General features: G+C 49.0%; 6 protein-coding genes across 6 annotated transcripts; 4 read left to right on the forward strand and 2 right to left on the reverse strand.

Annotated features, from left to right (window-relative positions):
* Positions 1-626: 626 nt before the first annotated feature.
* On the forward strand, positions 627-2,346 carry FMAN_03886 (uncharacterized protein; the record flags this gene model as incomplete). Its single annotated transcript, XM_041824204.1, has 2 exons — positions 627-2,035; positions 2,088-2,346. The coding sequence occupies 2 exons, from the start codon at positions 627-629 to the stop codon at positions 2,344-2,346; spliced, it is 1,668 nt and encodes a 555-aa protein (XP_041689708.1).
* A 220-nt stretch (positions 2,347-2,566) lies between these two features.
* FMAN_03885 (uncharacterized protein) lies at positions 2,567-3,241 on the forward strand (the record flags this gene model as incomplete). Its single annotated transcript, XM_041824205.1, has 1 exon — positions 2,567-3,241. The coding sequence occupies one exon, from the start codon at positions 2,567-2,569 to the stop codon at positions 3,239-3,241; it is 675 nt and encodes a 224-aa protein (XP_041689709.1).
* A 66-nt stretch (positions 3,242-3,307) lies between these two features.
* FMAN_03884 (uncharacterized protein) lies at positions 3,308-6,001 on the reverse strand (the record flags this gene model as incomplete). Its single annotated transcript, XM_041824206.1, has 2 exons — positions 3,308-3,831; positions 3,883-6,001. 2 exons carry the CDS (start codon positions 5,999-6,001, stop codon positions 3,308-3,310), a joined length of 2,643 nt encoding a protein of 880 aa, XP_041689710.1.
* Positions 6,002-8,839: 2,838 nt separating this feature from the next.
* On the forward strand, positions 8,840-10,786 carry FMAN_03883 (uncharacterized protein; the record flags this gene model as incomplete). Its single annotated transcript, XM_041824207.1, has 1 exon — positions 8,840-10,786. The coding sequence occupies one exon, from the start codon at positions 8,840-8,842 to the stop codon at positions 10,784-10,786; it is 1,947 nt and encodes a 648-aa protein (XP_041689711.1).
* A 1,211-nt stretch (positions 10,787-11,997) lies between these two features.
* On the reverse strand, positions 11,998-12,388 carry FMAN_03882 (uncharacterized protein; the record flags this gene model as incomplete). Its single annotated transcript, XM_041824208.1, has 2 exons — positions 11,998-12,081; positions 12,131-12,388. The coding sequence occupies 2 exons, from the start codon at positions 12,386-12,388 to the stop codon at positions 11,998-12,000; spliced, it is 342 nt and encodes a 113-aa protein (XP_041689712.1).
* A 943-nt stretch (positions 12,389-13,331) lies between these two features.
* FMAN_03881 (uncharacterized protein) lies at positions 13,332-13,742 on the forward strand (the record flags this gene model as incomplete). Its single annotated transcript, XM_041824209.1, has 1 exon — positions 13,332-13,742. The coding sequence occupies one exon, from the start codon at positions 13,332-13,334 to the stop codon at positions 13,740-13,742; it is 411 nt and encodes a 136-aa protein (XP_041689713.1).
* Positions 13,743-14,085: the final 343 nt, after the last annotated feature.

Genomic DNA, 14,085 nt, shown 5'->3' on the forward strand with positions numbered 1-14,085 from the left:
GACACATACGGACAACAGCGAACGCCAAAGACAGACGGGGTACAAGACAGTCAAGAAGCAGATAATTGATAACAAATCAGAAGACGAGATAGTCTTCGGCCGCTTTTACCAACTGGTGGCATTCACCTTTGACCATAGAATACAATATACCATGGATGGCGGCTCCCTACGCGTGGGTCTTATCCGCTTTGGGGTTAGTACCTCAGTAACGTGGGGCATGACGCGAGGGGCAAGGAAACCAAGTCCCCTCACCCTTATCTCCCCCATCATATTCTCTTGTCAATGGCAAAGCATTCATCATAGTCTCACGCAGCAAATACAACAAATCATCCTTCTCAACCTATATATCCCCAAATGGATCTGGATCCGGATCGAACACGTTACAGCGTTTTCAGACGAGATGTTAGTTGACCACAAGATTGCCTACTGGTGCTGACTTCTCACGAGATATGCGAGCCGTGCCATCAAAATAATTCTCAATGCGATGCAAAAAAACCAACATGCTCTAGCTGCGATTCAGACGGGACCGAGTGCGTTTGGGTTATGCAAATTACTCATGTCAACGATAGCCCAATGCCCCAGGCTTCACAGGAACTGTACGTTTACATCAGTCTGACGGCAAAGAGATGCTTATCAGTGCAAGTCGAGACGCCATCGAGAGCGAGTCTTCACACTTTAATGGGCGCGTCGAGACATTTGGGGCGAGCTCCGAACGGCATCTTACAGGTGGAGAAGTTAAGACTGTACATGTAGATTTCGTGCATAAAGAGAATGGCCGGCCCAGCGAAGAGGAGGATGTAGAGATGGCCGGCACCGAAGATGAAGCACAAGAATTCAGCACTGTGACACCAATATACCCACAGGAGGGGTATAACGACGACACTTCCGACGTTGAAGACGACGATCCGAAAGAGCCGGCAGACGGGGAAGATGAGGAAGACCATGAGCCCCCCAGGTTGGCCAATTTGCGTGCCAAGCATCTTGCTCCAGCGTCACTCTTTGCTCTACCGTCACAATATCAGCAGTATGATCAGGACAAAATCATCCGTGCCTACTTCGATGGTGTCAACCCAGCCACGCCACTATTCAGTGAACAAGACTATGAATACTTCGACATGATCTGCAGAGAACGGCCTACTGTGTCACATGAGTGGTGCGCCGTCTTTGTCATGCTGGCATTGTCTCTGAGAAACGATCCCAAGAACTTCTATCAAGGAGATGACGAGAACTTCATGCGCAAAGCGTGCAAATATGTGGATGGTATGCTTAAATATCGACTGTCAGACGAAATAGGACTCCAGATCCTGCTGGGGGCGGCCTTGTATTTCATGACAACGCCGAGGCTAGAGCAAGCCGCACTTCTGCATGCCAAAGCTGTGAAATTGGTCTATGACCTGGGGTTGCATAAACACTCCGGGGACTTTGCTCTTTTGTATCCTGTGCGGCTTCTCTGGATAGCGTACATCATTGACCGAGATATGTCACTCCTCAGAGGCGAGCCATACCTGATGCAAGAGCATGATATTGCTTCTACTGTCGATGAAATCTCTTACAGGCACGGAGGCATTCTAACCGACATAAATAAGTCCTCGCACTTTGAGATTCTCAAGTACCGCGCTAGACTAGCGACTATCCAAGGCAAGATAGTCGATCTGGTATACTCAGTTCGGGCTTCGAAACTCTCTTTCGATCAGCGAGAGACGGTGGCGGATCGTTTGGACGAGATGCTGGAAGAATGGGTTGAGTCGATCCCCGAGCCGTACAGGGGAGATACACTCTCCAGGTTCGGCCACATGCACCAGAGATTCTTCAAACAGCTACGGGTGACGTATTGTCACTGCATCTTCTCTATTCGGCAAGCAACGTTGCGTAATAAAGAGTGGGTACGTCGGTTATTGAGGTTTGGCGAAGCTCGCAAAGGAGATGATACAGATACCCCATTGCTACCATCGAATTGGTCAGGGTTGGTCACAGCTGCACGGAAGTGCTTGTATATAGTAAACAAAGTGGACAGCCGCGATATGGCATTCCGTTGGTAAGACGAGCTACACCTTTAATCGTACTAATCTGCAACTAACAATGTCTAGGAGCTGTAGCCATGCGACGCAAGCGGCCATGACGATACTGGCTGCGAACAACATAACCCTTTCAGAGCATGACCTTCATGATTCGATCGATAAAGATCAACAGAGACTTCATATTGCACATGGTGAAGTAAGCGATCGGTTGGACGAAGATCCCACAAGGTCGACCGAGAAATTGTTTAACACTTGCGGTGAGCTTATCATCAAGGCCCGGGAGTCGGTGCGACAATTTAATGAGAACAAAAGTATGGAGGAGTCATGAGATTATCAAGAAGGACATATCCAGAGTTTTGAGCGAATTGAGTTTGTCGCTTATGATGGTTTGCGTATTTTTATGCTTGTCAATGAGAATGTACATGAACACATCACGTGATATGAAAACTCAGAATGTCGCGTGGACTCATCTCGTACGAGAATCAGACCTTGGATTATCTCACTCATCACAACTCAAATATGAACTGCACCAAGTTATAGCACTCAGAATGGAGGAACTACCAATCAAGCCTTCGGGCATCTCCATGCAACAAGACTTTATCACATCAGAGCATGAACAAAAACTCATTCACATTTTTGAGAATGAGCTAGAATGGCCAGCCCGAGGGGGACGACTATCACTTCACTACGGCTACACATTCAGCTACAAAACATTCGGTATCGATGAAGAAACACCTTTCAAGCCCTTTCCAGACTGGCTAGTTCCTTTGCTTCCAACAACCGAGGGCCGTCCACCGGATCAAGTCTGTCTTCAGCAATACGCCCCAGGAACAGGGATTCCGCCTCACGTCGACACCCACGGCCCCTTCGATCAGCTATACTCACTATCTCTGGGTTCACCACTTTTTATGCAATTCGCAAACAAGGAAACGGGCGAGAAGATCGAGGTCGACTTGTTACCGAGGAGTATGATGCAGATGAGCGGTGATTCACGATTACACTGGACTCACGGGATTAAATCTCGCAAAACAGATACTCTGCCTGATGGAACAGTACGACTACGGAAGATCCGCTGGAGTCTTACATATCGCTGGCTCCGCGAGGGTGCAGAGTGTGAGTGCGGGAATGAAAAGCTCTGTGATACGGCACAGCGGCGAAAAGGGATTGAGAGGGAATACCGATGGAAACAATACGAAGAAGACGCCAAGGCACCACAGTCTTAGTTCATTATATTCATGAGCTATTAGTATATATAATCCGCAGTGTCGGAAACATTAGAAGATAACTATCTAAGGCTTAGGAGAGAACCAAGTCTCCAGATCAATAGCCCAGTCAACAACACCACCAAAGTTTAAGCTCTTGGCCCAATCCGTACGCTTCTGCTTCGTTGTGGGTCCCATATACGCAACCCAATCAGTCATGCCTTTACCCTTGGTTCCAAACGTCATGATATCCGAGTCTGAGTCCTTATCGTACCACGTCTTGGCTGTAACGCCCTTCTTGCCCTGCTTAGCGTCGTACGCGATGAGGCGAATCTCCGCGTCGGAGAGGTATCCGGCCTCGCCAGTGCAGACACCCGGTTCGGCTTCGGAGACACTGAAGCTGCCAGTGAACTGACATGTTGGGCCGGTGCACTTGGGGTCTTTCATGCGGAAGCTGCGGCCGTAGCTGGAGATGCCGATGACGATCTTGGCGGGGTCGACGCCGGCTTTGGTGATCATGGCGAGGGAGTCGAGGGTCTCGGTCTTGTTGACGTGAGAGCGGAGACAGTTGCCGTTGGGGCAGCCGGAGCTGATGAACTTGTTGCCGTAATCTATAGAACGTTAGTATGAAGTATTACTGAGAGTCAAGGAAGGATACATACCCCATTGACCGTGGAGATCGTAGGTCATGTAGACCATGTAATCGACAAGAGGCGCAATTTTGGTAACAGGGAAAGGCTTAAGATACCAATACGCAGCAGGAAGAGCAACAGAGATAGTCTTGCCGCTCTTTCCAATCTTGTTCCTCATAACTTGGAGGAACGCAACGTAGTTGGCAGTATCGGTAGAAGAACCGTCAGAGCCAGCGGAGCCAGGATACTCCCAATCGAAATCAACACCATCAAGCTTATGGTTGTTCAGAACAGTCATGATGTTGTAAGCAAACTTGTCACGGTTCGCAGGCTTGATAGCATCACGGTAAAGCTGGTATGTTGACGCATCAGTTGAGCCAGCCCAGCCACCGAAGGAGATGATCTTCTTGAAGCTGCCCTTGACCTCCTTGAACTTGAGGAACTGCGCACGAACATCGGGTTGGAGAAGGACAGAGAAATCGGACTTAAGACCGGCAAAGGCAAAGTGGATGTGAGTGTAAGGAGTGGTGACCTCGGAAAGCTTGGTGACGTCCATGTTCAAGCAGGGTCGGCCGAGGTTGTAGCCTTGGAAGTAGCCCACGTTGAGGAACTTGGCGGGCTTCTTGGTGTTGCCGACGATCTTGGTACCGCAGTTTCCGATGCAGCCGGGAGTGTTGGGCTGGCTTGTACCGGGAGCACCACCCTTGGCGGTAGTGTTGGTGCAGAACTCAGAGGTGATACCACAGAAACCATAGCCAGAGCAGCAGGCGTTAAGAGGGCAGGGGTTCATGTTGGCGAGATCCCAGCCTGTCTTGGCACTAGAGGGCTTCTTGGATCCAGGCTTTTGAGGGCCGCAGACAGCACCGGCGATGGCCAAAGGCATGGGGTTCTTTCCCTTGCTAAGACAGATAGGCTGGCCGAGCTGCAGACGGTTGCAGCCTGCGAAGCCCCAGGTGTTCTTGTTAACGTCCTCAATGAACTTCTGAGTGATGCCGAAGTTCTGGCCGAGGGAGTAGCAGCCGTCACCAGACTTGATCTTGTAAATGAAACATGTACCATCCTTGCTAGGCTGGGGTGTCTTGTCCGGAAGAGTGCCAGCAGAGCAGCAAACCCACTGCTTAGGAGCGAGGGTGGAGCAAAAGTTCTTGGCGGGGTTGTACTTGTTGAAGTTGGCAGTGGTGACCTTGCACTTCTTGGCGAGCGAAGCACAAGAATCACCAGACACGACTTGGATAGCTGTGCAATCAGCGCGGGGGGCGAGGAGAGACTCAACGCCTGTGAAACGAGAGCGGAGCTCAACATCGCGAGCCTTGACGGTGGTGGTAGTCAGAACACCAAGGTTGATAGCCTCCTTGGAAGCTTGAGCGATGCTGACACACTGACCGTGAGACCAAGTCCTCACAGCGTTCTGGACAGCTTCAAGACCATTCACGTTATCAGCTGCGTAAAGACCAATAGTTTCAGCAGTCTTGTCATTGGCATTGCAGACCTGGAAAGCCTGAACACCCTTCTGAAGACGAGAAGCAGATTGGCGAAGAATGTTGGAGGCACTGTCCTTCTGAACTTCACCGCCGACGTAGACACCAGCAATGGAAGAGCCAGACTTGGCGAAGAGAATGGTATTACCGCACGTAGCCTCGTTATCAAGATACTCAGCCAAAAGACCAGCGGCAGCAGCGACATTGTTACCCGATCGGAGAACAGCCCTTCCAAAAGACGAGGTGGTCTTCACGGTAGCCTTCTCAGCACCGCAGTTACTAGCCAGCGAAACAGAGCTCTCGGCTGCTCTAGCCTGGACTTTGGTGACCTCATCCCTCTTGGTCTGTGTAGAGCTCGTCTCGGTAACGCAGGTATACAGCGTCGCGCTCTCGCTATAATCATTCTCAACATTGAGCGCAAACAGCATAGGCAGAGAACACCCCGCGAGCTCTTCCAGACTGTGAAGCTGCGTCCAGTTGGCAGGGTCGTTGCCCGCGATGCTGCAGGGCTGAGGACATCCTTCGGTGAGAGGACTCGAGATGGGGTCTTCGGTCTTGATCTCGCCGACGGGGGGCACGGGGTTCACGTCGCCGGGGTTAACATCGTCCTGAGCAGAAACAAAGAATGAAAGGAATGTGAGAAGGAAAAAAGTAAAGAGTGAATTAGCCATCGTGGGCAGTAGTTGGTGTTACTTCTTGACTCAAACGGTCAAGAGTGTTCAGAAAAAAAAGAGTGACTGATGGGATGCGGGAAAAGGGAGAGGGAGGAAGAGGCTAAGCGTCATGTTTTTAACGATGGAGGCGCCATTATTGGAAAAAGAGGCGTAGTTCGTCGTTAGTGGCCTGGACTGGCATGTGGACGGCGTACAATTTGGGATGAACAGCCAAGAACCACGTTGACTCGGTTGTGGATGGGTGAGGGTCGAGCTAACCCCTGGCTAGTGCTAGTGCAGGAACATGATGGCTCTTTTTTTGCTGTAAGGCTGCTGACCCTTGCGTGAGACCCCGGACGATATGATCCTCAGAGCTATCAATGTTTCCGATTGACAGAATGACATTTCACACTGCTATAGATTGGCGACAGACGACTTTTCCATCAGCTCTCTCATTAACTATCGTCTCTCTTTTCATAGCTACGTCTCTCAATCTCGCCCTCTCGCTTCCTCACAATTTGTCACATCTCCAAACCAACAGCACTTCTTCCCCCTGCTTAAGTCCGGTGATTTCCTTTTTCGCCCAAGTAGCTGGGTCTAGATCTCAAAACAGGCTGTTATCGCTTAGCACCCCTTCAAAAAGCACTGTTAGTGGCCCCACCCAATCTCCCACCGTTTTCTTAACAATCATTCTGTCAGGCATAAGCGCTAAGGCAAGAAGGCCCTTTTGTCGCGCGATTTGTTGCAGGGATTGGTGAGAATACCCCTGGTCTAGATTGAATACAGAAGTTGCCGGTCCCCGACGGAGAGCAATTGAACCCGAACATGCACGTTTACGCGCTGGGCTGATGGGCAATTTTAAATTTGAGGCTTTTGTGACTTTCGTGGAGAAGAGAGCGCTTGGTTAGATGAGAGTCAGCCACTGACGTTGTAATATCCGCACGAAGACGGGAAGAAGCTCGTGACAGTTGACGCGAAGCAAGGACCCTGAGAGCTGGCGATGACCCGTTTTTGAAGGCAGTGAGTGACTCAGTTTATTATCGCGGTTAGATAGCTAATCCCGTTATGGAAGTTGAATCATCTCGGAGACTTGGCACTCTTCACTTTAGCCCGGCCTGAGGCTCCGTCGGTGTTTTCGCTTCAGCCTTAGGATTTTTTCATCAAGGTTGTAACGTTGTGTCGGCCGACAGGCAAGAACCCCCAAATCACCCCCAATGGTCGCTTGAATACCTACACAGCCAGCCATGACATCCACCTCGTCTCTGCAATACCACGTGTAGAGATCTACAGGCTGGGAAATACAACGGCTTTATCATACAAAGATTTGCAAAATCAGTGAAGATCGCCATTTGCAGCTGGAGTTTAGACTTTTTAGCACATGCTCGGTCGGTTGATCAGTGGAGTACTGCTGCCTTGTGAGGAAACGGTGAGGTTGTTGGGTTGTGGTTAGCTTGTTCCGAAAATGTTTATGTTTAATTTCCTGCCAATTTCCGCTACTTGTGAACTCAAATTTTCACGATGCTACCTGATGGTGTTCAGCTGAAAACAGGCTTTCGCTTAGAAGGGGTTACCCTGGATGGTGAACTTTAAACGCGAAAAATCGCCGACAACAGGAATTGATGAGTGCAGCGGTGCTGATTAGGGATGAGATCTGATTGCCAGATAAAACAGATAGATTAAATATTATCTAATCTGTTAAATTGGGGGATTATTATGTTGTTTGTGAGTGTTCCTCGTGTTGCAATCGAAATTTACCCAATTTCGCAATCTCATCTTGGAGTACCAAAAAAGCTGCTACAGCCCACAAAGCATCTCGCTCCTAAATACAGGCCAGTATAAAGTGAATATAGTGGTATAATTATATACTTAGTATGATCTCAATTTCATTATATAGACTTGCGCAAGATGGAACGTGTATGCGAGATTGGAGAAATAATGATGCCATTTATAACATCTTGTCCTTATCGATGATTAAACATCACGTCAAAAGTGATACATAGGTGGCTTCACACGACGACGTCCTGTCAATATATAAAATAAGTCCTAATCTCAAGCTCAAATTTCCGTCCCATATCGCAAACAATTTACAGATCTAGCTTTTATCTTATTCTTAGCTATTACCCCAAACCTCATAACATCAACAATAGACATCACCATGCGATCCATGCTCCAAAAGACAATAGGCATCGGCTATGAAGTAACCTGCGTCCTCGCCCACGCCGGCCGCAAGGTCATATGACCAACCGAAAAGAAAGAAGAAAGCCACGAAGCCATTTCCACCATCCAAAATGAACAGTCCAACGGCAAAGTTGGCTGGAAAGAGTGCGACATGGGGCAACTTGCTAGAATCCGTGAAGTCTTCGGTGGTCTGCAAGAAAGAATCCCTTGATACATTTGACTTTTAATTGTCTCGAGGGTATCAGCACGAATCAGTTTGGCTCATATTCAGATGGTATTATAATAATAATATAGGATTGTAAAGATATTTAAAAGTTTAGAATATAACTAAGTATACAATCATGAAAGCAAGACGTAGACCGCAGCCTGGCCTTTCATCATTGATCGCCAAAGTTGAAAGATGGACAAGCCACTAATATTTTAGTCAAGGGCGTAGATTCTCAGCCCATCCTTGGCATACCACAATCTGGATTTTTGACCGCGCTTTGAGGATGTTGCCAAGATCAATAGGCGTGCGGCTGAGCAACAGAGGGCGCTAAACTGAGATAGCGCTTTATCTCAGAGTATTGCAATGGGTTGTCACGAAATGCTGTCAACCTCAACTTAAAAAAATCAACATACTCAGCGATGTCTTCCAACAATGAAAATGCCAGTCCACAGACCACAACACTATCTGGAATGCACGACGACCAACATCCGGACCCGAGCGGTAGCTTTCAATACCCGCCCATCGACCCTTCACGGCAAGTTCGCCTTCTTGCCATTTCTGCCGCCAGCGATCCGATCTCCCATCTCGCTTGCGAGGAAGACAAGCAGAAACAGCTATTGCAACCTATAGAATGCGCCTTTGTCGTCGTCGACCGTGGCAGTCTTCCCTTGACTTGCTATCGCGCGCTATCATACACCTGGAGCTCTCCAGCGTCTCCTTCAGACATGGAGCACATCCTAATTGACGGGCACCCATTTCCCGTGAGTCCCAACGTGCTTTTGTTCCTCAAAAGACGCTGGGCGTTGAAGCAGTATGAGGACGACTTTGGAGCGCCTGAGTCTCGCCAAGATGCACACAGCGTAACCAGGGGACCCTTCTTCATCGATGCCGTCTGCATTAACCAGTTGGACAACGCTGAGAAAGCGGCTCAGGTTCCTTTTATGAACGAAATTTACTGCTACGCAGACGAGGTATTGATCTTCCTAGGGGATATCGAAGCCGGTGGTTGCCATGGATGGAGTAAGAAAGATATGGAGGCGGGTCTGCATTTCTTCCGACGGAAGCTATCTCAACAGGTTCAGCAAACCATTTCTGGGGGTCCTTGGACAGGCACCTACCAGGACTTGGCTTTTATTGAGAATGCCCTGCCACCTCTGACAGAGCGTGATCTATTCTGTTTGGCAGTCCTATGCGGCCGAGCTTACTGGAAACGCATGTGGATTATCCAGGAAGTATTTCTCACGCCGCATCCCGCCACTCTCATTTTCGACATGTTCACGTTCGACTTGCAGACGTTGTGCACACTGCCACTGCGGATTTTCGAGCAGGAGGTCAAGTTGCGACACCCAGACCATGATTTCCAGCGGCCGTTCACCGAAATTAGCAAGTTAAAAGAGGCTCAGAGGGACGTGATTGGCATGCTCAGCTCTCTCGGCGGGTTCACCGGCCTATCGATGCTGGACCTGGGACGTCGGCGTCAATTGCAACCGTTTGGCGAAAGCGGCGGGCTGGAATCACGACAAAGGGGAGATAGCGACAACAACAACAAAAAGATAGATCGGGGGACCGCTGTGCCGCAGGTCTCGACCGCACGCACGTCTGAATCTCACTTTCGCGGTGACCTATACATACCCGACCCTGCTGCACCACTGACATTGGGCCAGGCGTTGCGCCGTTTCGCCAGTCGCACAACTCGCGAATGCAGTCGGTCTGAGGATAGACTGTATGGGTTACTGGGACTGATCTCACAGAAACAGAGATCCCAGATCGAAGTATTCTATGACGGTATGGAGAAAAATGATATGCGCAAGAAACAAGGCGCCGTCCTCTTTGCCTTTGAGCAAGCCCTCCGCATTGTCCTGGCAGAGCTGTGCGCTCAATTTTGGAAATTTGTTCTTTCTGGGCGGGATCCAGCACGTGCGTGTTTTGCCGCGTGCATATTCCTGCGCGACTGGGTGTTCCGTGACCGCCTCGTCGAGGGCAAAGGAGTCGCGTGGCGGCCTGTATTGCGCCGCGTCGTCTGGGAGCTCGATCTCGAGAGGAAGTGGCGTACGTACCGATATTTCGACGTTGGTAGCGCACGACAAAGAGGGGGAATTCTGAGGACAGTGAATAACAACGGAAGACAGTCTCGGCCTAACGCAGCGGAGGTCGATGTATGGTTCGAGCAGATGCGGCGAGAGACGGGCTCTGCCCTCGTGGACATGTTTTTCGACGAGCTGAGTGACAGCAAAAAGGCCGAGACATGTTTCGACGATATTTTCGGAATCGATGGGGGGTTGATGGACCTCTTTGGTACCCGCTATTTGGCGCCTTTATCCCAACCAAGGCATAACAGAACCAATGCAGTTGTAAAGAACTCAGTACATCAATACGGCCATAACGATGATAAGTGTTGCTCATGCGTAGTTTTGTGATAAGGGGAGTTCAGGATTATCTGGCGTTTGTGCATATAATGGATTCATTTCACTCGAGGAATAGAACTTGGCAGAGAAAACGCGTGTCATGCCTTGGCGGTCACCTTTAGCAAAGATCTTGATACCACCAATTGGAATTATAAGATAGGAAGTTTAGCTAGTAAGGGTGCATTAATTTTGATATATGCAGTTGACTACCGCCTTTAAGGTGAATATTATCAAGTCAAGCTTTCCCCTTGTCTCTTTACTCATGGTGCTTCATAGATTCTAGGAGGGCTCCTAGGACGGTCTGAAGGAAAAACCACAGGCTCGGCAGGTAGCTCACTCTTTGATCTCTCAGATTGAGGCTGGTCCTGGTAATAGCTTCCAGGAAGCTCTGCCAGCGTCCCATCATTCTTCCTCCTCGCCCGCATTCTCCAAACTATCCATCCAATACCCCCAAGAATCAGTAGACCTCCAATTGTGGCGCCGACTGCTACACCGGCAATTTCACCGCGAGACAATGAATGAATGACCTTGTACGTTCAATCTTGACCATTGAATTATCCATGAGAATGCTGATGTGATCTCAGCTGCCTGTCTGAACTGTCAATGCGCTTCCTAATTTGCCTAGATGCATGTAGAAGTGGGACAAAACACAACCAACAGCATGACAACCAACAGAGCGTTGCATGAGCAGAATCAGTAGGCCGATCTCCGAAATCACTTGCACGGGTATGTTACCTGATCTGGGAAGTGGTTAGGCGAACAGTGAAAAGGAAAAAGGCTGGGCTTGGTAGGTCGCTGGATAAAATTGCTTCGAGTGAAACCATAGGATATCTAAGGTTAGATAAACTTTCATTCCTTGGAGCTACGTATCGAAAATAGATTTGGGCCAGACTCAGTGGCGAGTAAATGGTCCTGTGAAGGGGTAACGTAGACTCATATCATAGTCATGAAGCGATATTCTAGTTGAGTGTCAATCTAGTCTTTGCAGCGTGTATCTAAGGCACAAATACCTCACAAGACACAAGTAAATGGAATCCAGGTGTGGTAACTTGAATGTTGATTGTAATAGTTTTATTTTGGCCTTGAAATCGCCTCCGGTCTCTTCTTACGACCATTCATGCCTAATCATGTCTTTTCCCTTGGGAGTCCTTCTGGAGAAACCTTCTCGGGTAACGACGCCACCGTTTCATCCCGATATCACTCGAGAAGAGCAAAGTCTGGTTCTAAGCTTGGGTATTGGTGTCCGCAACAGACTGCACGTCAGCAGCCGTCGATCCCTTCCCAGGAGGACCGCCCTTTGCACGAGCCTACACCAGTCAGTAAACCATCATCACATAAACAATAGGAATATCTTACCTCTGCGCGCTGCACCTCAGCGGCATCCTCCTTTGTCACCTCCGTGGGCGGCTTTCGTACGACTTCGCCCGCCTTCTCGAGGAAGTTCTGCTGCTTGTCATGGAGACTCTGTGCGGTGGCTGCGGCGCCGCCTTTGATGGGGCCGCTACCGGTGAGGGCTGATTCTTCAGAAGCAATGGCTGATGCTTCGGCTTGGGTGATGGGGCGGCCGTCGACGGCTTGAGCCTTGATGTCGTCTTTGGTGGGAAGGTCTGCCATTTTGGAAATGATTGTGTTGGGGTACTAGAAGTGATGAGCTTTCAGTGTTCTGCGATGAGGGTTGTCGATTGTGATGATTTTTGGTGGTTTGATGGAGATGAGAGTGGGAGTTTCAAGTTGTGAGGTTTGGTTTAAGAAGCGGGTTGAACGTTGAGATGATATCATAACGTGAAGGGCATCGTCACTGCTCCATAAAATAGACGAGGAAAGAGCTCTCGTTTACAAGGTTCCATTTCTCGTCACAATGACCTCATAATTGAACACTTCAAGACTTGCAACTACAAAAGCGAGGGAAGGACTACAGATTCTGTAAGCACGTGCTATTTCATGCGGTCGAGCGCTGCGGTTTTGGGGCAGGATGGAGAGGCGTTGCGATGAGAAAATGAACGTAACGCACTTTGCACGCCAAAATACTTTGGTTAGAGGTAAAGAGGCAGAAAGGTACCAAAACAGGAATATTCTAAAATATCTTAAAGCATATCTTGAGTCGAGTGGTTCTTAATCCTCACCATGCCTTCAGGACGGTTCACCGTTAGCGTTATGCATATCTCCGCCGCAATTTGGACAACTACGGACATAATTCTCTTATGTCCGCTCTAAGCTCTCAGATAGACTTAGTTCCCTGGCCATAAATGGATGATTCGTACTCATGCTATGGGAGCTGAGCTCTTTGTCAGCAGCGCTGACGAGAGAATCACTCCGGCCCGGCGACTTTTTCTCGTCGCTAAAAGCGCTGATAGGTCAGCGGCAAGATATTGTCCCGTTTCGAACGACAACATCCATGGGTTCAACTAAGCACGCGCTGCGTGGGAAAGATCTGAGTTTATATTATAGGGCTATAAGTAGCCCTTTGGAGCAATTTCGTGTTCAGAACAGCATTTGCTCTATCACTTTAAGTGCACTGCTAGATATTTCTCTAATCACCACCAAACTTTCTAGCAGAATGTCCCAATTCATACCCACCGAGTACACTCCCCTCCTGCTCAAAGGCTTCTCCGCCTGGATCATTTATAATGGCGCATCGCATGTCGTCCGTGGGATAACAGAATATCTTGCCCAAAATGAGCACGCAAAACTCCCTCCATCAACCATCTCCCTCATGGATTCACAGATCCGTTTCCTTGGTGGAACATACATTGCCTATGGCGCTGTGCTATGCTGGGCGTCCTACGATATCAATGAAAGACAGCTGGCCTTGAATATTCTATTGGCTGGTTTGGCGTTGGGTGGTATCGGGAGAGCGATTTCGGCTGGGGTTTTTGGGTGGGGATTTCCGTGGTTGCAACGAGCTACTACCACTGAGATTGTCGTACCCCCCTTGGTCTACTGGTTTGGCTCGGGAAAGTACGTGTAGAGAAGGCAAGGTTGGGCTAGGTGTCATACGGTGTCATGCGTAAGGCTTCATGAATCAACTTTGATATGTTACCCGCGGAAACTAAGAGCAGTGTGCATGACGTGTAGAAGTTTGAAAAGGAACAAAAATTCCGAGATGCCTAGCTATGCTACACCGATGACTTTTATGATGGTTCAGGATTCTTACTTGAGAGGGTATATGGATGGCCTTTCCGTGTGCCCACGAGAGAAAGATCACAACGCAATGCATACATCAGCCAATGCTATTGTGAAGAACTGCTCATTAATAGAGGATTTAGACTCCAAAGGCCAAGAGAACTGAAACAGGAATATATAAACCCTAT

The sequence above is a fragment of the Fusarium mangiferae genome (assembly GCF_900044065.1).
Source record: "Fusarium mangiferae strain MRC7560 genome assembly, contig: FMAN_scaffold017, whole genome shotgun sequence".
Classification (NCBI taxonomy): Eukaryota; Fungi; Ascomycota; class Sordariomycetes; order Hypocreales; family Nectriaceae; genus Fusarium; species Fusarium mangiferae.